Here is a 23,817-nt window from a genome sequence, read left to right as displayed (position 1 = left end):
AATTCTTTCAATAACTGTTGTAAATTTTATCAACGTTTATGATGAGTATTTTTGTAAATTGATGTGCTCATTCACCGGAGGTTTGGTGGGAATACATTTTCTGAACATCACGCGCCAATGTAAAATGGGGTTTATGGATATAAATATGAACTTTATATTTTTACCTTTTACCTTTACCTTTGATCATCAAAGGTTAGTGTTTCATTTTAGCTGCATTTCTGGTTTTTGTGACGCCTCTCCTTGCTTGGAAAATGGCTGTGTGGTTTTTCATGTTTAGGCGCTGTCCTAATATAATCTAATGTTATGCTTTCGCCGTAAATCCTTTTTGAAATCGGACACTGTGGTTGGACTAAGGAGCATCTTATCTTTAAAATGGTGTATAATACTTGTGTGTTTGAGAAATTTGAATTATGAGATTTTTGTTGCTAGCGTCCCACATGTCCCAGAGAGGATAACTGTGACCTTAATTGCCAACCGTCTGTAAGATGTTAGTGTCTTAACGACCATTCCACAGGTGCATGTTCATTAATTGTTTATGGTTCTTTGAACAAGCATGGGAAACAGTGTTTAAACCCTTTACAATGAAGATCTGTGAAGTTATTTGGATTTTTATTAGCTATCTTTGAAAGACAGGGTCATGAAAAAGGGATGTTTCTTTTTTTGCTGAGTTTAGATTCGGTTTTGCTATGGCGTTGTGGACGGGGATGATCAATGGTTGTAAGAAAGCCATAGAATGTTGTTTTTGAGATTTGTTTTAAGCCTATCCTAAACCTTAACCCTTACCATTCGATGTTAATGCCTAAATTTAAGATTTCGGAGTCAATGTCTTAACTTAACCTAAAACACTTAGAAATGTGATATTTGGAAGAACTTTTAAATTTGCCGTTTGAGAAACTGACTGTGAGAGCTAGTTTCAGCATTCATGGCATGTTCCATAGGTATAAGCTCTCCATTCAAATGTGATTTATTGAATGATTAACACAAGAGTATGTCTCTAGCATAAGATCATGTAGTCCAATTTCAAACGATTTGAGAAAGAAAAGTACAATGTTTCTATGTAGAGAATGTCTCAAATTATGTCTCATAATATTTATTTTATAAAGCGAAAAGGTAATGTAAAAAAAATACAAATAATTACTGATTCAAAATTGTGAATTAAAGAATGAATGGAGTGTTCAGAGCAGGGTCGCTTCCCAGTAAATATACAGTACCAGTCAATAGTTTGGACACACGTACTCATTCAAGGGTTTTTCTTTATTTTTTTACTATTTTCTACATTGTAGAATAATAGTGAAGACATCAAAACAATGAAATAAGTGTTAAACAAATCCAAATATATTTTATCCACCCTTTGCCTTGATGACAGCTTTGCACATTCTTGGCATTCTCTCAACCAGCTTCATGAGGTAGTCACCTGGAATGCATTTCAACTTGTAAGCGCTAGGGTCCTTTTTTCAGAATTTCCACCTGACTGACGTGCCCAAAGTAAACTGCCTGTTACCCAGGCCCAGAAGCCAGGATATGCATATAATTGGCACCATTGGATAGAAAAAACTTTGAAGTTTGTAGCAATGTTAAAATAATGTATGAGACTATAACACAATTGATATGGTAGGAGAAAATCCAAAGAAAAACCAACCAGATTTTTTTTTGTTTTTGAGATTCCAGATTCGTACAATGGATAGCTATGGGTCCTATGCAATTCCAGCTCCCAGATTGCAATTCCTATGGCTTCCACTAGATGGCAACAGTCTTTGTTCAAGGTTTCAGGCTTGTTTCTTCCAAAACAAGGAAGAATTTTGAGTTTTGGTACTGGGAGTCACAGTTGGAAATCAATCTGCGGGTGTGCGATGAAGAGGACGAGTTCTTGATAATTTTACTTTTCTATTGAACATACTTCTTTCCGTACAAAATATTATAGTTTAATTACATTTTAGGGTACCTGGGGATTAAATAGAAATGTAGTTTGACTTGTTTTAACAAAGTCTAGCGGTAGCTTTTTGGATTCCTTTCTCTGCATGTTGAACTCAAATCGATGGCGCCAACTAAACAGACTTTTTGGGATATAAAGAAGGATTTTATCTAACAAAACAACCATGTATGTTGTAGCTGGGACCCTTTGGATTGCAAATCAGAGGAAGATTTTCAAAAAGTAAGTGATTATTTAATTGCTATTTGTGATTTTATGAAGCCTGTGCTGGTTGAAAAATATGTTGATGTGGGGCGCCGTCCTCAATCGCATGGCATGCTTTCACTGTAAAGCCTGTTGTAAATCGGACAATGCAGTTAGATTAACAAGAATGTAAGCTTTTAACCGATATAAGACATGTATGTACCTAGATGTTTAATATCCATAATTTTTACGATTATTTATTTGAATTGCTCGCCCTCCAATTTCACAGGAAATTGTCAACAGGTGTCCCGCTGACAGGACGCCTAGCCCTAAGAATTAAAAGTTAATTTGTGTAATTTCTTTACTTCTTAATGCGTTTGAGCCAATCAGTTGTGTTGTGACCAAGTCCATATTATGGCAAGAACAGCTCAAATAAGCAAAGAAAAACAACAGTCCATCATTACTTTAAGACATGAAGGTCAGTCAATTCGGAACATTTCAAGAACTTTGTTCTTCAAGTGCAGTCGCAAAAAACATCAAGCGCTATGATGAAACTGGCTCTCGTGAGGACCGCCAGAGGAAAGGAAGACCAAGGGTTACCTCTGCTGCAGAGGATAAGTTTATTAGAGTTACTAGCCTCAGAAATTGCAGACCATTTAAATGCTTCACAGAGTTCAAGTAACTGACACATCTCAACATCAACTGTTCAGAGGAGACTGCGTGAATCAGGCCTTCATGGTCTAATTACTGCAAAGAAACCATGACTAAAGGACACCAATAATAAGAAGAGACTTCTTGGGCCAAGAAACACGAGCAATGGACATTAGATCGGTGGAAATCTGTCCTTTGGTCTGATGAGTCCAAATTTGAGATTTTTGTTCCAACTTCCATGTCTTTGTGAGACGCAGAGTAGGAGAACAGATGATCTCTGCATGTGTGGTCCCACCCTAAAGCATGGAGGAGGAGGTGTGATGGTGTGGGGGTGCTTTGCTGGTGACACTGACTGTGATTTATTTACAATTCAAGGCACACTTAACCAGCATGGCTACCACAGCATTCTGCAGTGATACGCCATCCCATCTGGTTTGTGCTTAGCGGGACTATAATTTGTTTTTCAACAGGACAATGACCCAAAACACACCTCCAGGCTGTGTAAGGGCTATTTGACCAATGAGAGTGATGGAGTGCTGCAGCAGATGACCTGGCCTCCACAATCACCCAACCTCAACCAAATTGTGATGGTTTGGGATGAGTTGGACCGCAGAGTGAAGAAAAAGCAGCCAACAAGTGGGAACTCCTTTAAGACTGTTGGAAAAGCATTCCAGGTGAAGCTGGTTGAGAGAATGCTAAGATTGTGCAAAGCTGTCATCAAGGCAAATGGTGGCTACTATAAAATATATTTTGATTTGTTTAACACTTTTTTGGTTACTACATGATTCCATATGTATATGTGTTATTTCATAGTTTTGATGTCTTCACTATTATTCTACAATGTAGAAAATAGTCAAAATAAAGAAACACCCTGGACTGGTACTGTACATGGGCCAAAACAATTATTTACATTTTATCAGACGCTCTTATCCATCAAATAGGGTTAAGCACATCAGATTTTTCACATTGTCGTCTCGGGGATTCAAGCCAGCGAAACATATCAGTGTGCTCTCTCTCTCTCTCTCTCTCTGTCAGTATTCTCTCCATATTATCAGCAATAGCAGCGTTCAGATAGCAATACAGCCAGTGATACATTTGAATAAAGCAGAGACAATTGGCATATTGCACCATTCTCTATGCATGTAGACACTGGGATTTTAGTTTTCAAAATATGTTCATGCGATAATGTTGATTATATGTGATGTCTTTAAAAAAAATGGCTGTCTGTGTACTTAATTGAATAGACCCAAATATGAATCAACAAGAAATATGTGACATCATCGTCATTGTGACATCATCAACAAATTGAAATATTGTATAATGTTTTACATGTTCCAGACAATGATATGCAAAATGTTGTGGCATAGGTTATTTTGATCCTGGATTAACCCTTTGTAGGTTACATGACAGTCATTTCTTAACTGGGTTACATCTGACCTAATATTCTAGATAAGTATGGCTGTAGGCCTATGCAATAAATGTCGCCAAAAATAATTGAATGTCCTGCATGTGAATGGATTCTTGAAACTGTAGTTTATCAGTTTATTCCTAGAGTCTATGGTTTATTATGTTTTATAAGAGGGGCATGAACCATAATTGAGTTTGCAGGTTTGCCTAGATCTATTTGTGGCTTGTTTCCAGCAACAAATGCGTATAATTTAACAGGTACTAAAAGTATCCTCAGTCCTTTCCCACTGTCCTTTATCCTATTGCCCAGACTTGCCACTCCTGAGTGAGGCTTGCTCTTGTTATTGATGTCGCTTGGCTTGTGCACTGCTGGTGCTGACGTAACCTGACGCACAAAGACAGAGGATCCGCCTCCAAACTCGACTCACTCGGCAACCAAGTCAGTGCTCAGTGCTGTGCGCACGGAGGCCCGTACCCGCTATTGTCGTTTCTGCTCTGCTGTTTCTGTCATCCCCTTCCCTCCATCACTTCCTCCTACATTATAATAGTTTCACTGTGACTGCCTGCGGTCGGTTAACAAGGAAGCGTGGGGAGCGTGGCTCTTCACTTTCGTATGATAGAGAGGACATATGGCGGACTGTCATTATTCAGAAAACAAGTCAAAGCATATTAATCCAAAACAAGCAACCGGGACGAGGAAAAATGCGATAACTGCAAAATGGCAACAACTACTTATTCTGGATTATGGTCGTGACATGTTCTGAACTATTCGCAAAGTTTTAATGTCAAGCGTATTTACTTTGTTTTTAACACACCGAAAGGACAGCTTTCCAAACCGCAGTTTTGCATCGCTGTCAGTTACTTTTATTCATTGACATTTTCAATCTGTCATTGTGGTCGTAACGACGTATAATTTCCATTTTTGGTATTTTTCTTTTAAACACTGTACTGGACTGGGTGGTCGTGTACTTGTGTCCCTTTGCGTTTTAAATGTGGCACACTCACTGACCGCCACCGTGCTGCACGAGCCCTTTAATAATTCAGGGTAAATCTGTCGACGTGTGTTGGCACCAGCGAACGACATGGGGGCTAAGCAGAGCAGCCCAGCCGCTAACGGACGGACCAGGGCTTACTCGGGCTCGGATCTACCTTCGAGCACCTCTACTACCAGCAATGGGAACGGTAGGACTGCAGCCATGGCAATGAGCTATCACGCGTACGGCCAGTCGGCTCACGGGGCCTCGGGAACCACAGCGACCTCCAGTCAACACATTGGCCCCAGGACGAGGTCCGTGGGAGGCAGTTCTGGAGGGTCAGGGCCAAGACCCCAGTCAGGCATCAACATCCCCAACAGCAGTGGAGCCTACAGCTCGCAGGAGTCTGGCAGCAGCACCCCGGAGGAGACAGAGAGGGACAGGTCCAGCAGTGGGCAAGGGGGTCCCCGGTTGTTGATTGGATCATTACCAGCACACCTTTCGCCTCACCTTTTTGGAGGTAAGAGACTGGCTGACAATTAGGTAGCAACATGCAGCAAGCAACTTGAGTCTGTGTAATGTTGACTCTCAGTTTTATTCACTGAACTCTTTCTAAATGTGTTTTACACCTGTTACTCACCAGTGTGGACCAAATGGGTCCTAACCTCAGTTTTAAAGCTACTTGCAACTTGGATGACATGTTTGTAGTAATAACTGTGTAATAATAGTGTTGTAACAACATTTTAGATTATCATAGTTTACAATCATAATGCATAGGCTATGATTCAATAACTCCCACCTCTTCCTCCTCATTATCTTCCTTATCGCCCTCCTCCTCCTCATCACCATAATTTACTTTTATAGTGCATACCATAGTAAGGAGTGTTCATTATCAGCAGTGAATGTGATACCAAACAGCCTTTTTTGGAACGATGGAGAGCATTCATCTGATCTCTGCAACCACAACCCACATCATATCCACTTCAGTAGGATACAACCCCGTCAATGATCATCCCAGATGACAGATAGTTGTAGGGGAGACAGACCTCACTAACTCTCACCACCAGTGCCAGCAGACAGACAATCAGGTTACACGGTTATAAACTGTCTGTGTTGAGTGATCAAAGTTCACTCAACAAGGCATGCCTGTTGCTACAAGGACATGTGTAATATAACACAATAACAACGTCTGCATCTTCCTCTAGTCTATTCCATTAGCATTGGCCCTGATGTAGCTAACAGAGTGACATTGATATCTGCTTGAAGAAGCAAAGGTATAATAGTTGGTTAATAGTCAGTTATAGCCTACTACTGTAGTTATTGACCAAGCTAATCAGTGATATGAGAATCACTCCTCCTAAATGAGGCTACTGTCTGTGTTCAGTCTCAGGAGAGACCGCCTAGTCCAGATCAGACCGTCAACTCAGTATCAGCAAGGCTTGGCTTGTTTGCCTTTCGTTTCCAACATGCTGTTTGAGGATTAGTTTTGGTCTAGGAATTTAACAGATTAGGTCCAGAAAACCACCCAAAAGATTGCGGTTACTTTGCATTGAGCTGCTAAATATGCAGACATGCTGGATAGAGAGAGAAAGAGAGATTACTTTAGAGAAAGTCATTTCACTCTGCTTTCTCCCCATCTCTGAGGGGAATTATCATCATAAAACAGAGAGAAAGGCAGGGAGAATTTACATGGATTATCTGGGTCTGGAGAATATTTGCTCAGCAATTATCTTGGCTGTGAATGTTCACTTGCCACTGACACTCTAAATCCATTAGCTGGATTCTCCTTCTTTAACTTTCAGAAAGGGAAGCTTCGACATGCCTCATCTAACATGCCTCAAGTAATTAATCAAATCCAACATGGGATGTATCTCGATAGCCACCCTATTCCCTATATAGTGCACTACTTTTGACTATAGGAGAAAGATTGCCAGTACCATGATGTTTGTAAGGTTACATGCCCGTCTTTGGAATGTGTGATTGACCAGTGATGGCCCATGCAGGTCAAGGAGGCATGTATTCTCCCATTAGAATGTAGACCTATACAATCGAGCACCAACTGATTGAACCATACAATCATCAACTCAACCCATTGAATTTCTCACCACATTCTGCAGCCCTGCTCATTCAGACTTTGCTTCTCCTCTCCCTTGTGCCTTCTTTGATACACTCACCCTGATCTCAAGCTGCAATTAAATTAAAACTCTAATTGGATTTGTCCTCCACTCAACTCAGCTGCGCTGTTCACTCTCACATAACATACAGAGCGCGCAGAAGCTCTGCTATCGTTTCATAGGAAACAACCAGGTTCAGACTTCACAGATGTATTCACCTCAGCTGCACTGTTCACTCTCACTATAGAATAGACTAGCCAGCCTCCAGAATCTCTGATGGCACTTAATAGTCTTAAGAAGCATGTCTAGTAAAAGTTCAGACTTCACGTACAGTATGCACTACAGGCCAGCTATTCACTCTCACACAATATAGCCTACAGACAGTATATGCCTTGGATATCATGTCTGGTGTAAGTTCAGGCTTCACACAGCTAGAGCACCTGTGGTGAAAATAGAGCAGCCATGTCGTTGAGTGCTCAGATGGAATTTCCCCGGCAGCTCTTGAGTTCTGTGTTGAGAGGCCAGCCTGTTCTCTCCTCTCGACCTTCTTCCTGCACCCGGGTCGTGGCGTGTTCTGTCAGGGTGAGCCTCAACCATATCAGATCCACTCCGATGTAAACACAGTTAGAATTTAGACTCCTGTGTGTCTGAGAGCAGAGGGGGAATATTGTTTTACACACAGACACATGCATATGCATGCACACACATACATACATACATACATACATACATACATACATACATACATACATACATACATACATACATACATACATACATACATACATACATACATACATACATACATACATACATACATACATACATACATACATACATACATACATACATACACACACACACACACACATTGGCTTGGTTTTGACTATGCATGCTCTGACATCCACAGTCAACTGTGGGACCTTATATAGACAGGTGTGTGCCTTTCCAAATCATGTACAATCTATTGAATTTACCACAGGCACTAGCGGTTCTGGGGGGGGGGGGGCACGGGGGGCCAGTGCCCCTGTGACAACAATTTTGGACCCCCTTGTGGCCCCCCTAAATGTGGAGTATGAAATCATTTTTACATAACACATTTTTGCTATCGTTCTTTTTTTTACATCCGTTATTAGACAGTGGCAATGCGGAACATGGTCTTTTGCCTGCTAATGCCTGCAATGCAGTGAAGAAAACGATATGACAACAATAACGTCTAATGTAACTGGCCCCTCTAACAGTACAACTGGCCCCAGCTTGCCCCCCCCCCAGTTGAAATGGTCTAGAACCGCCACTGCCCACAGGTGGACTCCAATCAAGTTGTAGAAATGTCTCAAGGATGATCAATGGAAACAGGATGCACCTGAGCTTAATCTTGAGTCTGAATACTTATGTAAATAAGGTATTTCTGTTTTTAGTTTTAATGCATTTGCAAAAATTTCTGAAAACCTGTTTTCACTTTGTCATTATGGGGTATTGTGTGTAGATTTATGAACAAAAAAAATGTTTAATCAGTTTTTTAATAAGACTGTAACTTAACAAAATGTGGAAAAAGTCAATGAGTTTGAATACTTTCTGAATGCACTGTACATAGACGCTGCTGCTTCAGGAGAGGCCTATTTACACAGGTAAGAAGAAAAGAGGGATAGTGAATGGATATGAATAATGAATGGATCGATGGATCTGAATAAAAATGTACAGTTGAGAATTGAGGAAACACTGGGGAGTACAAAAAGACAGATTAACACGAGAACCCTTGGGCCTCGACGGACCCCCTCTCCCCCTTCAAGCTAATGAGCAGTCATTCCGACTGCAACATTCTAACAGTGCAATCAATACATTTCATATATGCTATCGCAAATACAATCATTTAGTTGTGTTTATGAAGGCCTTGGGTAACTTTAGAATACTATTTTTATTTGATTTCAAATAGCACAATAGCATTTTCATTAGTTTATGTTACTACAGGCTACATGTAAAAACAAACTTTTTTTTTTCAAGTATTCAAACAATTTTATTAATGGATTGCCATTGTTACAACTATGAAACAGAACGCCTATGTGCTGTATTACGGTAACAGTTTATTTTTATAACGACAAAATAAATACAAATACCCCAACTACCAAGACGCACAGTCAAGACTCGCGGTCAAATGATGAAAACATCAGTAACCTAAATAGTGAAACGCAGCACAAACGCAATAATGGCGTTCTAATGAACTTTGTGGGTATGACAGCAGTCAAAATAAGTCAGCACGTGCTTCTGTGCGTCTTCACGCAATGGCATCAGTTGGATTTCATTTAGCTGTTATCCACTTGTCTCAATATTTGAGTCAACAGTTGACTCAATATTCGTACCTTTCACTTGCTTGACACACTTTGACATACCTTTGTTTGGTTGTAATACGTAATCGTCTCCGGTTTCCTCTTGTTGTGTCCCGTCGTCTTGTCGTTATGGAGTACAATGGCTGTGCAGGTGCCTTATTTTGCACTGAGGGAGGGAGCTCCCGTCTCACTTTGTTCATGGTGCCGGCGGACTTGTTTTCTTTGGAAGCAACTTGTTCGCCAATGACAGTGAAGTGAAGACATTGTCCATGGTGACATTTCTCCCATTGCCAACGCAAGGTTCCACAAGCCTCATCACCACGTTCTTCGACACTGGCTCACCTGCTGCCGATGTGGATATTTTCCCAGAAATTGAAAGCCGTTCAGCATGTACAATTACACACGCTCTCACTAAGTAGCCTACTCCAAGTAGGTCGGAGTAGACTGATAAGACTACTTTGGTTCGGTGGACTGATATAGGGTACATACCATCTGAAGATTAGATTTAGAATGGATCAATACCAATAGAATGGCCCGCTCTGTTCTTCATTCACAATTGGTGATTACATAATTATGCATCGTTTGCTTCCCCTCACTCATCAACTCACCCGTACTCCCTTTGTCTCCCCATAATACTTTAATTAAATCATTTAATCTGTTGTTTTATGTGTGAAATTAGTTTCGGTATAGTTTAGGTTCGAGGCAATTATCCGGGTGAATATCAGTTGGACAATGTGCTTTCAACTGTCGGTCAGGAGGCAGTGTGTTATATAGGCTTATTTAGGAAAAGTCAAGGACGGAGCGGAGCAGGCCCTACTGTCAGGAGGCAGTGTGTTATATAGGCTTATTTAGGAAAAGTCAAGGACGGAGCGGAGCAGGCCCTACTGTCAGGAGGCAGTGTGTTATATAGACTTATTTAGGAAAAGTCAAGGACAGAGCGGAGCAGGCCCTACTGTCAGGAGGCAGTGTGTTATATAGACTTATTTAGGAAAAGTCAAGGACGGAGCGGAGCAGGCCCTACTGTCAGGAGGCAGTGTGTTATATAGACTTATTTAGGAACAGTCAAGGACAGAGCGGAGCAGGCCCTACTGTCAGGAGGCAGTGTGTTATATAGACTTATTTAGGAAAAGTCAAGGACAGAGCGGAGCAGGCCCTACTGTCAGGAGGCAGTGTGTTATATAGACTTATTTAGGAACAGTCAAGGACGGAGGGGGGCATGACTTAAAAAACGGCAGAGTAATAAAATGAATAAATTCATGAGCAGTCAAAATGAGAAGAATAAGGGTGACCAAAGGTGAAAGAAAGGAGTGTGTGTGTGTGTGTGTGTGTGTGTGTGTGTGTGTGTGTGTGTGTGTGTGTGTGTGTGTGTGTGTGTGTGTGTGTGTGTGTGTGTGTGTGTGTGTGTGTGTGTGTGTGTGTGTGTGTGTGTGTGTGTGTGTGAGAGAGAGAGAGAGGAGTACATCTGATGATATGGCAGCAGTGCAGAGCTAACGGTAAACAGATTGAAAAATCAATTGCGGTTAAGCTGCCGATGGGAGTGAACATATTAATTATGGACTGAATATATCAGCATTTGTCTCCTATAACCGGCATGGTTGGATTACAGAGGAAGGCTTGGTCAAGAGAAAGTGTGTGTGTGTGTGTGTGTGTGTGTGTGTGTGTGTGTGTGTGTGTGTGTGTGTGTGTGTGTGTGTGTGTGTGTGTGTGTGTGTGTGTGTTTCACATGACTGCAGTAAGTGAGTGGTGAGAAAGGCATTACCCATGCTGCTGTACTTTGATCACTGTCACATGAGAGTTTACATGACAAAAACAATTCCAGAAGAGGTGAATCGTTGTTATGTTTGTGTGTATACAGTGGGTGAAAAAAGTATTTGATCCCCTGCTGATTTTGTACGTTTGCCCACTTACAAAGAAATGATCAGTCTATAATTTTAATGGTAGGTTTATATGAACAGTGAGAGACAGAATAACAACAAAAAAATACAGATAAACGCATGTCAAAAATGTTATAAAATGATTTGCCTTTTAATGAGGGAAATAAGTATTTGACCCCTCTGCAAAACATGACTTAGTACTTGGTGGCAAAACCCTTGTTGGCAATCAAAGAAGTCAGACGTTTGTTGTAGTTGGCCACCAGGTTTGCACACATCTCAGGAGGGATTTTGTCCCACTCCTCTTTGCAGATCTACTCTAAATCATTAAGGTTTCGAGGCTGACATTTGGCAACTCGAACCTTCAGCTCCCTCCACAGATTTTCTATGGGATTAAGGTCTGGAGACTGACTAGGCCACTCCAGGACCTTAATGTGCTTCTTCTTGAACCACTCCTTAGTTGCCTTGGCCGTGTGTTTTTGGTCATTGTCATGCTGGAATACCCATCCACAACCCATTTTCAATGCCCTGGCTGAGGGAAGGAGGTTCTCACCCAAGATTTGACGGTACATGGCCCCGTCCATCGTCCCTTTGATGCGGTGAAGTTGTCCTGTCCCCTTAGCAGAAAAACACCCCCAAAGCATAATGTTTCCACCTCCATGTTTGACGGTGGAGATGGTGTTCTTGGGGTCATAGGCAGCATTCCTCCTCCTCCAAACACGGCGAGTTGAGTTGATGCCAAAGAGCTCCATTTTGGTCTCATCTGACCACAACACTTTCACCAGTTGTCCTCTGAATCATTCAGATGTTCATTGGCAAACTTCAGACGGGCATGTATATGTATTCTTGAGCAGGGGGACCTTGCGGGCGCTGCAGGATTTAAGTCCTTCACGGCGTAGTGTGTTACCAATTGTTTTCTTGGTGACTATGGTCCCAGCTGCCTTGAGATCATTGACAAGATCCTCCCGTGTAGTTCTGGGCTGATTCCTCACCGTTCTCATGATCATTGCAACGCCACGAGGTGAGATCTTGCATGGAGCCCCAGGCCGAGGGAGATTGACAGTTCTTTTGTGTTTCTTCCATTTGCGAATAATCGCACCAACTGTTGTCACCTTCTCACCAAGCTGCTTGGTGATGGTCTTGTAACCCATTCCAGCCTTGTGTAGGTCTACAATCTTGTCCCTGACATCCTTGGAGATCTCTTTGGTCTTGGCCATGGTGGAGAGTTTGGAATCTGATTGATTGCTTCTGTGGACAGGTGTCTTTTATACAGGTAACAAGCTGCGGTTAGGAGCACTCCCTTTAAGAGTGTGCTCCTAATCTCAGCTCGTTACCTGTATAAAAGACACCTGGGAGCCAGAAATCTTTCTGATTGAGAGGGGGTCAAATACTTATTTCCGTCATTAAAATGCTAATCAATTTATAAAATTTTTGACATGCGTTTTCCTGGATATTTTTGTTGTTATTCTGTCTCTCACTGTTCAAATAAACCTACCATTAAAATTATAGGCTGATCCTTTCTTTATCAGTGGGCAAACATACAAAATCAGCAGGGGATCAAATACTTTTTTCCCCCACTGTATGTGTGTGTGAAACTACAATGGTATAATCATGGCTTTTATGTGAAATCAGCAGTGAAAATACTGCTTCCCAGATGGACTCAAGCTGACCCTGAATAACGATTCACCTCTTCTGGAATTATTTTTGTCATGTAAACTCTCATGTGACAGTGATCAAAGTACAGCAGCATGGGTAATGCCTTTCTCACCACTTACTTACTGCAGTCATGTGAAACACACACACACACTCACTGACTGAGAGATAGAGAGTGTCACTGTCTTGTTTTGCCTGATGACTGTCCTGTGTTATTCCCATGTTGGACTACCGTCCTCACCGCTTGAGAGGCCTCTCTCTCTCCGTTAACTCCTCCTCTCACCCCTCGTCTCTCCTCTCCAGCACAGCGTGCACTTGATATTTCATGCCCGTCTGTGCCTGCCTAACTGCATGACTGACGCCCAGTGCACTTGGCTGCAGACATTAATTAATTTGTGATGGCTCTCCTTCATTCTCTTCAGACTAGCACATTCTTCTGCTCTCAACTTGTAGAGGCAAGAACTCAGTGAAAGTCAGTTGAGGGAGAGGGAGAGAAAGGGAGGGAGGGGGAGAGTGAGAGAGGGGGAGAGTGAGAGAGAGAGAGGGATGGGGAAGAGAGAGAGGGTGGGGAAGAGAGAGAGAGAGAGGGAGGGGAAGAGAGAAAGAGAGAGAGAGGGGGAGAGATAGATGGTAGAAAGGCAGTTCCTTCAACTTGATAGATAGAATGATGAAAGAAGTGATCAAGAGAGGATAGAACAAAAGACAAACAGGATGTCCCAGAATTCACTATGGACTGTTGGGTGTGGAGTACAGAATGGGTGATATGGGGGAGTGATAGATGACATGATGATGGGACATAGGGAGCTACCTTGCCCTTCTTTTCTCAGTTAGGTGGGTCTCGCTCAATCATTGACCACTGTGACAGCTAATCTATATGTCACCTGTAGACAACCCACTCTGTCATTAAGATGGAAATTCCCCACTACACACACACACACACACACACACACACACACACACACACACACACACACACACACACACACACACACACACACACACACACACACACACACACACACCCCCCCTGACATTCCATTATGCCATGTCACTAGTTAGTGTCCCAACAACAGGTTGTTAGTTTGTGGATGTGACTCTGCACAAGGCTCTGCCTAATTATTAACCTGCCTCTTTAAGTTTCCTCTCTGTGATGAAAGCAGGGTTCCGTTCTGTTTAGACGCCGTGTGTTTGTGTCTGCCCGCCTGCCTGCCTTTGTCTTGTCTGTCTGCCTGTCCATCTGTCTGTCTGTCTGTTTGTCCGTTAGCCAGCAGCTGGTCTCCCCTCTCCGCCCCAGGCCTGACAGTCATCCATCTGAGTCGTGTCATCTTTTGATAGGGCTGTGTGTTAATGTGGCAACATGTCTCATTTGTCCCTCCATTAACTCACATGGTCCTGGCTGCACCTGTAAAACTGTCATTCCACCTTTAAAGATGCCATTTTGTCTTTACGAGTGACACACTTAATGACAGGAGCGTCTTGTGGTCTCTGGAGAACCAGATGTGGAGGCTCATCTTGCCGCGATGGCAGGGGACCAGAGGAGGAGGGCTGGAGGTAGAGATCCAGTTTGTCAGTGTGTCTTTGTAGAGTGGAGCAGGGTAGTGCACACAGAGAGTCGGTTAACTGTCAGCTGCAGCACCTGCTGCTCACTCAACTGGCTGTGAGTCATCACATATGGAAATGCACTCACACACTCACACATGCACACACATACCCAAACACACACACTTGTGAACAGAGAGAGCAGGACAAGAGTGGCAGGTAGGAGGAAGTGTGTGTGTGTGGTCTGCAGTTTGCTCTTTGCTCTGTGGGCTATTAAGGTTGGCTGTCAGCAGGTATTGTGCTGGTGCACCAACCGGAACACTCCCGCCCTCCGCCCAGTGAATGATTGTGTGTAAACACACCACTAGACATGCAGTATTAGGATAATCCGCTAGCCAATGGGTTTGTTTTGCAGCAGGAGCAGTCTGGAGTGGGAGGGAGGAGACGAAGGGTACTGTGGTGTCTTTGAGGAAAGGACAGGAGAGGAGGAAAGGGAGGAGAAAGGGTGGGGTGAGGGAGGTACTGTTGTGTCTGTGGCTTGTATGCTGGTGCTAAATCTGACTTCTGCTTGCTGGGTGTGAAACATGCGCTGTAAGGCCGGGGCTCTAGCTGTGGCCCTACTCTGCTCTGGTCTGCTCTGTGTGGAGACTCCACATGTCTTCACATGTCTTCTCTTTCCCTACCTTCCTCAAAACACTAACCCTAGCCCTGGTATTATCTCTTTCCCTACCTTCCTCAAAACACTAACCCTAGCCCTGGTATTATCTCTTTCCCTACCTTCCTCAAAACAATAACCCTAGCCCTGGGTATTATCTCTTTCCCTACCTTCCTCAAAACACTAACCCTAGCCCTGGTATTATCTCTTTCCCTACCTTCCTCAAAACAATAACCCTAGCCCTGGTATTATCTCTTTCCCTACCTTCCTCAAAACAATAACCCTAGCCCTGGTATTATCTCTTTCCCTACCTTCCTCAAAACAATAACCCTAGCCCTGGTATTATCTCTTTCCCTACCTTCCTCAAAACAATAACCCTAGCCCTGGTATTATCTCTTTCCCTACCTTCCTCAAAACAATAACCCTAGCCCGGGTATTATCTCTTTCCCTACCTTCCTCAAAACAATAACCCTAGTCCGGGTATTATCTCTTTCCCTACCTTCCTCAAAACAATAACCCTAGCCCTGGGTATTATCTCTTTCCCTACCTTCCTCAAAACAATAACCCTAGCCCTGGTATTATCTCTTTCCCTACCTTCCTCAAAACAATAACCCTAGTCCTGGTATTATCTCTTTCCCTACCTTCCTCAAAACAATAACCCTAGTCCGGGTATTATCTCTTTCCCTACCTTCCTCAAAACACTAACCCTAGCCCTGGTATTATCTCTTTCCCTACCTTCCTCAAAACACTAACCCTAGTCCGGGTATTACATTGACCATGACTGTTATTGTCATTTCCCTACCTTCCTCATTGGCACACACACACACACACACACACACACACACACACACACACACACACACACACACACACACACACACACACACACACACACACACACACACACACACACACACACACACACACACACACACAATAACATACGCACTATATATACACATTGATTTAGTACTGTAGATATGTGGTAGTGGTGGAGTAGGGGCCTGAGGGCACACAGTGTGTTGTGAAATCTGTGAATGTATTGTAATGTTTTTAAAATTGTATAAACTGCCTTAATTTTGCTGGACCCCAGGAAGAGTAGCTGCTGCTTTGGCAGAATCTAATGGGGATCCATAATGAATACAAATACAAAACACTAACCCTAGCGCAGGTATTATATTGACCATAACTGTTATTGTCATTTACAGTGAAGGAAGATGAGATGAGACTAGTGAAGCAGGACAGAGCATATGGAACAGCTGACTCGGCTACAGTAAAGGACAGCGCATAGAGAACAATGGTCTGAAGCAGGTCATTGTCATGGGTGAAAGTGGAACTGACAGGTTTTTAACTGCTTTGCAGATTTGAAAGAAACAGACAATCATAATATCAGAAAAAAGTATCAAATTCCCAGTTTATGCTACAAAACCAGGTTTTAAAAATAGGTTATATTTGACTCAAAATTCCATGACGTAGAGTAAGGCATTGTTGGCAGAATAGATGAATGCAGTTCAATGCCTGACTAAAATACAGTGAATAAAAATATAACATGTAAAGTGTTGGTCCTATGTTACATGAACTGAAATAAAGAAATACAATTCCATTAAAAAAAAGCTTATTTCTCTCAAATTTTGCGAACAAATTTGTTTACATCCCTTTTAGTGAGCATTTCTCCTTTTCCAAGATAATCCATCCACCTGACATGTGTGGCATATCAAGTAGCTGATTAAACAGCATGATTGTTAAACCTTGTGCTGGGGACAATAAAAGGCCACTCTAAAATGTGCAGTTTTGTCACACAACACAATGCCACCGATGGGGCAGATGGGACAATTGGCATGCTGACTGCAGGAATGTCCACCAGAGCTGTTGCCAGAGAATTTAATGTTCATTTCTCTACCATAAGCTGGCTCCAATGTTGTTTTAGAGAATTTAATTGAACGTCTAACTGGCCTCATAACCACAGACCATGTGTATGGCGTTGTGGGCGAGCGGTTTGCTGATGTCAACGTTGTAAACAGAGTGCCCCATGGTGACGGTGGGTTTATGATATGGGCAGGCATAAACTATGGACAACAACCACAATTGCATTTTATCGATGGCTATTTGAATGCACAGAGATACCATGAGGAGATCCTGAGGCCCATTGTTGTGCTATTCATCCGTGGTCATCGCCTAATGTTTCAGCAAGGATCTGTACACAATTTCTGCGAGCTGAAAAGGTCCCAGTTATTCCATGGTCTGCATACTCACCAAACATGTCACCCATTGAGCATGTTTGGGATGCTCTGGATGGACGTGCACGACAGCATATTCCAGTTCCCGCCAATATCCAGCAACTTTCGCACAGCCATTCAATAGGAGTGGGACAACATTCCACAGGTCACAATCAACAGTCTGATCAACTCTATGCGAGGAAATGTGTCATGCTGCATGAGACAAATGGTGGTCATACCAGATACTGACTGGTTTTCTGATCCACGCACCTACCTTTTTTTTTATGTGCAGTCGTGGCCAAAAGTTTTGAGAATGACACAAATATAAATGTTCACAAAGTCTGCTGCCTCAGTTTGTATTATGACAATTTGCATATACTCCCGTATGTTATGAAGAGTGATCAGATGAATTGCAATTAATTGCAAAGTCCCTCTTTGCCATGCAAATGAACTGAATCCCCAAAAAACATTTCCACTGCATTTCAACCCTGCCACAAAAGGACCAGCTGACATCATGTCAGTGAATCTCTCGTTAACACAGGTGTGAGTGTTGACGAGGACAAGGCTGGAGATCACTCTGTCATGCTGACTGAGTTTGAATAACAGACTGGAAGCTTCAAAAGGAGGGTGGTGCTTGGAATCATTGTTCTTCCTCTGTCAACCATGGTTACCTGCAAGGAAAGACGTGCCGTCATCATTGCTTTGCACAAAAAGGGCTTCACAGGCAAGGATATTGCTGCCAGTAAGATTGTCCTGTGTCATGCCAACGGTAAAGCATCCTGAGACCATTCATGTGTGGGGTTGCTTCTCAGCTAAGGGAGTGGGCTCACTCACAATTTTGCCTAAGAACAGAGCCATGTATAAAGAATGGTACTAACACATCCTCCGAGAGCAACTTATCCCAACCATCCAGGAACAGTTTGGTGACGAACAATGCCATTTCCAGCATGATGGAGCACCTTGCCATAAGGCAAAAGTGATAACTAAGTGGCTCGGGGAACAAAACATCGATATTTTGGGTCTATGGCCAGGAAACTCCCCAGACCTTAATCCCATTGAGATCTTGTGGTCAATCCTCAAGAGGCGGGGGGACAAACAAAAACCCACAAATTCTGACAAACTCCAAGTATTGATTATGCAAGAATGGGCTGCCATCAGTCAGGATGTGGCCCAGAAGTTAATTGACAGCATGCCAGGGCGGATTGCAGAGGTCTTGAAAAAGAAGGGTCAACACTGCAAATATTGACTCTTTGCATCAACTTCATGTAATTGTCAATAAAAGCCTTTGACACTTATGAAATGCTTGTAATTATACTTCAGTATTCCATAGTAACAAAAACATCTGACAAAAAATTCTAAAGACACTGAAGCAGCAAACTCTGTGAAAATTAATATTTGTGTCATTCTCAAAAGTTTTGGCCACGACTGTATCTGTGACCAACAGATCCTTATCTGTATTCCCAGTCATGTTAAATCCATAGAATAGGACCTAATGAATTAATTTCAAATGACTGATTTCCTTATATGAACTGTAACTCAGTAACATTTTTTAAATTGTTGCATGTTACGTTTATATTTTTGTTCAGTATAGATAATTCACCAATACATTTCTTGGTAGTCCAATAAATATTACTATCAGGTTGTAAATCACAGATGGTCTGTTACATTGTTTGCTGCCTCCAGCCATTCAAGATACACTGTTTCACTTTCAATGACTCAATATTTTGGACAAAAATGGACGAATGTAACTAAGGCTGGGAATGTCCCCAAAAATATTTTACACTTCTGTTTTCTCAATGACATTCAAATCAGCATTGAAAAAAGGCGCAAGTTTAAATTTGTTCAACCTGAGCGAGTCTGACCATAATTCAGAGACCACTATGATGACACACCAAATGTGTTTGATGGATTGTGGAAAAAGAGCAGGAATAGGCTTTTGTAGGTTACAGTCCAAACTATGTCTTCCAATGGTGCGACTGCTGTCGGCATCCAAAGATTATCCAACTTGAATAAACGCTTGGGGGTAAGGATGACAGCAGTGGTGTAGTCTATCGCGATACTGATATCACTTATTATTGATATCTACAGTACATAGCGCATTGATGTGAATCACACTGCTGCTCTCTCATGTACCTATTTGCGCCTTACGGATTGTGGTTGTTGTGGACGGCTGTTCACCAATCTAAATGGGTATTTGAACCCAATAATGGTTGAATTCAAGAAGTTTAAACTGCCTATACATTGTTTTTGAAACCAGTGAACAGCCAGTGAAAAATGTGCTCTTGCAACAGCTGCAGAATGTAGATCCAAGACTATGGAATAAAAGCGGAGTTTTTATTGCTCAATCTAATTCATGCTGATAAAAACCTATAGGCCTAATGGACACATGCTCAAACTTGCACTCTTTTGATAGATAGTTGCTACATCCATTTTCTGAAATGTCTTATACCCATCTATATGTGTATATATATATATATATATATATATATATATATATATATATATATATATATATACATTGATTCTTGAAGAATATAACTTATGAATGCCTCATGAGCTTATTTTTCTCCAATGTTTGTAAACATTGTAAATGTAAACAAACACTGTATAGCCTCATAACATGGTTAAAACAATAATTTTGATATCATGGATGGGCTGTCCTTGCATACATAGCTCTTTTTTAAATCTGAGAGTGGTTACATTTCTCCAGGCCCATCCCTCAACTTTTTACCAAAACAAATGCGGGGCGGTCGTTTTGTTATTGTTTCATCTGTGGATTTGCCCTTTAAACAGCTGCATATTATCCAACAAAAAGGTAAACAATAGGGCTATAGCAAATGCAGCATATGGCATTCGTTTTTCATGCCATTCCATGAATGCAGCATTTATTTTTAAAGTCGAATAGCCCAATCAGTCCTCCATGACAACAAAATCATAAAGAACAGAGTAGGGCTGGCTAATAAATCCTTAGTTTTGGGGTCATGCTCAGGTAAAACAATTTGGCTAATCTATACTTCCATATTTCCAAGTTCTGTTCTTGAAGATCAAGGGGTATAACATTTATTGGAATGACTGGAATTCTGATAGACTTTGGTTTTTAATGTAAAGATATCATTTAATCGTATTATTATATGTAGTAGAAAGCGGTTAGAAGAAGCCTACTGTACATAACCATCCCAATGAGTAAAATGTAACATCCATATATGGCCAGCTATGTAAACTTTAACATTGATTTATCCCTCAATAAATGTTGTTCAATTGGTAACATACATTTTTGTCTTCTACGAATTCCACTTAAGGGGGAAGTAATCTAAAAGTAGCTGAATGTAATCAGATTACGTTACTGAGTGTGAGTAATCCAAAAGTTAATTTACTGATTACAATTTTGGACAGGTAACTAGTAACTGTAATGTTTTACATTTAGAAAGTAACCTACCCAACCCTGCTAATAGGCTAGCTTATACACTACACAGTGCCTTCGGAAAGTATTCAGACCCCTTGACTTTTTCCAAATGTTGTTATGTTACAGCCTTATTCTAGAATGTATTAAATAAACAAAATTCCTCATCAATCTACACACAATACCCCATAATGACAAAGCCAAAACAAGTTTGTAGACATTTTTACAAATTTAGAAAAACTAAAATACAGAAATACCTTATTTACATAAGTATTCAGAGCCTTTGCCATGAGACTCGAAATTGAGCTCAGGTGCATCCTGTTAACATTTATCATGCTTGAGATGTTTCTACAACTTGGTTGGAGTCCAGCTGTGGTAAATTCAATTGATTGGGCATGATTTCGAAAGCCACACACCAGTCTATATAAGGTCCCACAGTTGACAGAGCAAAAACCAACCATGAGGTCGAAGGAATTGCCCGTAGAGCTCCAAGACAGGATTGTGTCGAGGCACAGATCTGGGGAATGGTACCAAAAATATTCTGCAGCTTTGAAGGTCCCCAAGAACACAGTGGCCTCCATCATTCTTAAATGGAAGAAGTTTGGAACCACCAAGACATTTCCTGAGCAATCGGGGGAGAAGGGCCTTGGTCAGGGAGGTGACCATGAACTCAATGGTCACTCTGACAGAGCACCAGAGTTCCTCTCTGGAGATGGGAGAGCTTTTCAGAAGGACAACCATCTCTGCAGCACTCCACCAATCAGGCCTTTATTGTAGAGTGGCCAGACGGAAGCCACTCCTCAGTAAAAGGCACATGACAGCCCACTTGGAGTTTTCCAGAAGGCACCTGAAGACTCTCAGACCATGAGAAACAAGATTCTCTGGTCTGATGAAACCAATATTGAACTCTTTGGCCTGAATGCCAAGCGTCACGTCTGGAGGAAACCTGGCACCATCCCTACGGTGAAGCATGGTGGTGGCAGCATCATTATTTGCATATAGGCCTACTGTGGCTCTGATTGGCTATTGCACACCGGTCTGTGTAGAGTCCGGTCCTGGACAAGACTGACACGTTTTTATTAGGTTTTATTTACTGCAATGTCTATTAATTGTCCCACTCTATTTTGCTCTAGAATTTTCACAAATGCCTTACTATACGTAATTCCCAAACATTCTATGAAAGTAAGAAAACGTGAAAAGTGCTTGCTGGGAGTGTATATGAACAGATCTGAATAAGATTTCATGTTGTAAAACGCTTTCAGTTCCACTTTAAGGGGTCAGGTGGCCATGGGGCCAGGGTAGAGGACGGAGGATAGAGGACAGTGAGGCCAGAGCAGGGGATCAGGGAGCAGAGATCAGGGCAGGAGGGAAGGGAGGTGCCACTGTCAATCTTAGGTTATGAGGCAGACAGGGAACACATGAGAACAGATTAGGATGGGGGCAGGGACGGGTTAGAGGCTTGGATGGATGGCTGGTTGGCAGTCTGGTGTCTGCAGTGTGACTGGCTGGCAGGCTGGTTGTAAGGCTTATGTCTGAAGCAGTTACACATTCGTAACGTATCGTACAAATTGCAAACAAAAATGTATGTCCCTTTTTGCAGGACGTTACATATCATACGAAATGTATAACGTTGTACACAATTGTGCTAAATTTTCGGGGACCCGTTTTGGCTCGTGAGCGCTACTTTCAAAACTACTCGCTGAAATTATCCAAAAACCTTTATAACACATCTTTAATGGACAGACACTCTACTCTACACTACACTGTTAAACAGCGTAGTCAGAGCTGACCAGCTTCCATTGCTTCTGCTCCGATACTTTCCGATGCACACATTCATGCACGTGTACATAGTCTACATACACACACATAGAATCGCAGACACCCACTGCAAACATGGACAGAATCAAACGACAGTGGATGAGAAGAGACGTAAAATGGTCTGATGGTACTCTCTGATAGTGAGGAAATGTCTGTGTGTGCGTGTGTGTGTTTGTCTGTGTGTATGTGTGTGAGTGTGTGTCGCCACGTGTTCACTGCTCTCGCTGCACTTAGTTATCACCTTCTCACTTAACTTCCTGCTCCTTTCCAGTAATCGGTAGCAGTTAAAAAGGATTTGACCTGAAGATGATTATGACAAACCATGCTGAAATGTCTTATAGCCATCTTAGCCACATTCCAGTAGAGAAAGCCACACACTCTCTGTTAGATATCTATTGTAGGAGTATTATTCCCGCGTTCCGCTTCATATCGACGGCTAAGCAGTTTCCTCCCATTCTTAAGCCGCGCAACCTGTTGCTGACAGTCTTAATTTTGTCGAAAATTTGCATCAAGGATGAAATCTAAGTGCTTTCGAAAGTCACCACGGCGAAACGGCCATAACATGCAGCAAAGTGAACCATATTCTAATGGTTCCACACATTTGCATGCAAATGGTCTGTCTGTGCTCTACTCGGTTAGTCAATATTTACTGAGTGACTATCTAATAGCCCAAGCAGGATTTTATTTCTTCATCACACAAAATTCCCTGATATATAAGACCCAGCATTTAACTGATGATCACTTTGACTTTCACTATGAAAGGGGGTGGATCTTAATCTGGGTCTCCAGTTCTTGACCTGATTATTACAAGACTGCACTGCACTCTCCTGAGGGTACAAGTGTTAAAGGCCTACTGCCTACAGTATGCTGTTCACATCCTGGCTTTTGTCTGTCGTGGGGTAGACTAGGTTTGTTTGTAACATTTAGGATATGATCTGTCCTCCTGCCCAATAACAGACACAGTTACACTGAAGAGGAAGTGGGACCTTTGACATTTATTTTGGGAAATAGTGGTGGTTGACCAAAAAGCAGAAAACATAGTTCCCCTCCACTCTGCTGTTACAGGAGAATTACATCTGTAT

At 42.0% G+C, this 23,817-nt stretch overlaps 1 protein-coding gene across 1 annotated transcript in view; it reads left to right on the top strand.

The window, feature by feature from the left end:
* Positions 1 to 4,591: 4,591 nt before the first annotated feature.
* The window catches only part of LOC106605512 (E3 ubiquitin-protein ligase znrf2), a 113,373-nt gene continuing 94,147 nt past the window's right edge, over positions 4,592 to 23,817 (top strand). The window contains exon 1 of the mRNA XM_014201252.3: positions 4,592 to 5,665. Coding sequence (XP_014056727.1) covers positions 5,254 to 5,665 — 412 coding nt within the window. The 5' untranslated portion in view covers positions 4,592 to 5,253. The remainder of the gene's footprint in view (positions 5,666 to 23,817) is intronic.

This window comes from Salmo salar, chromosome 05 (genome assembly GCF_965601325.2).
Source record: "Salmo salar chromosome 05, fSalSal1, whole genome shotgun sequence".
NCBI lineage: Eukaryota > Metazoa > Chordata > Actinopteri > Salmoniformes > Salmonidae > Salmo > Salmo salar.
This window is presented reverse-complemented; position numbering and strand designations above follow the sequence as displayed.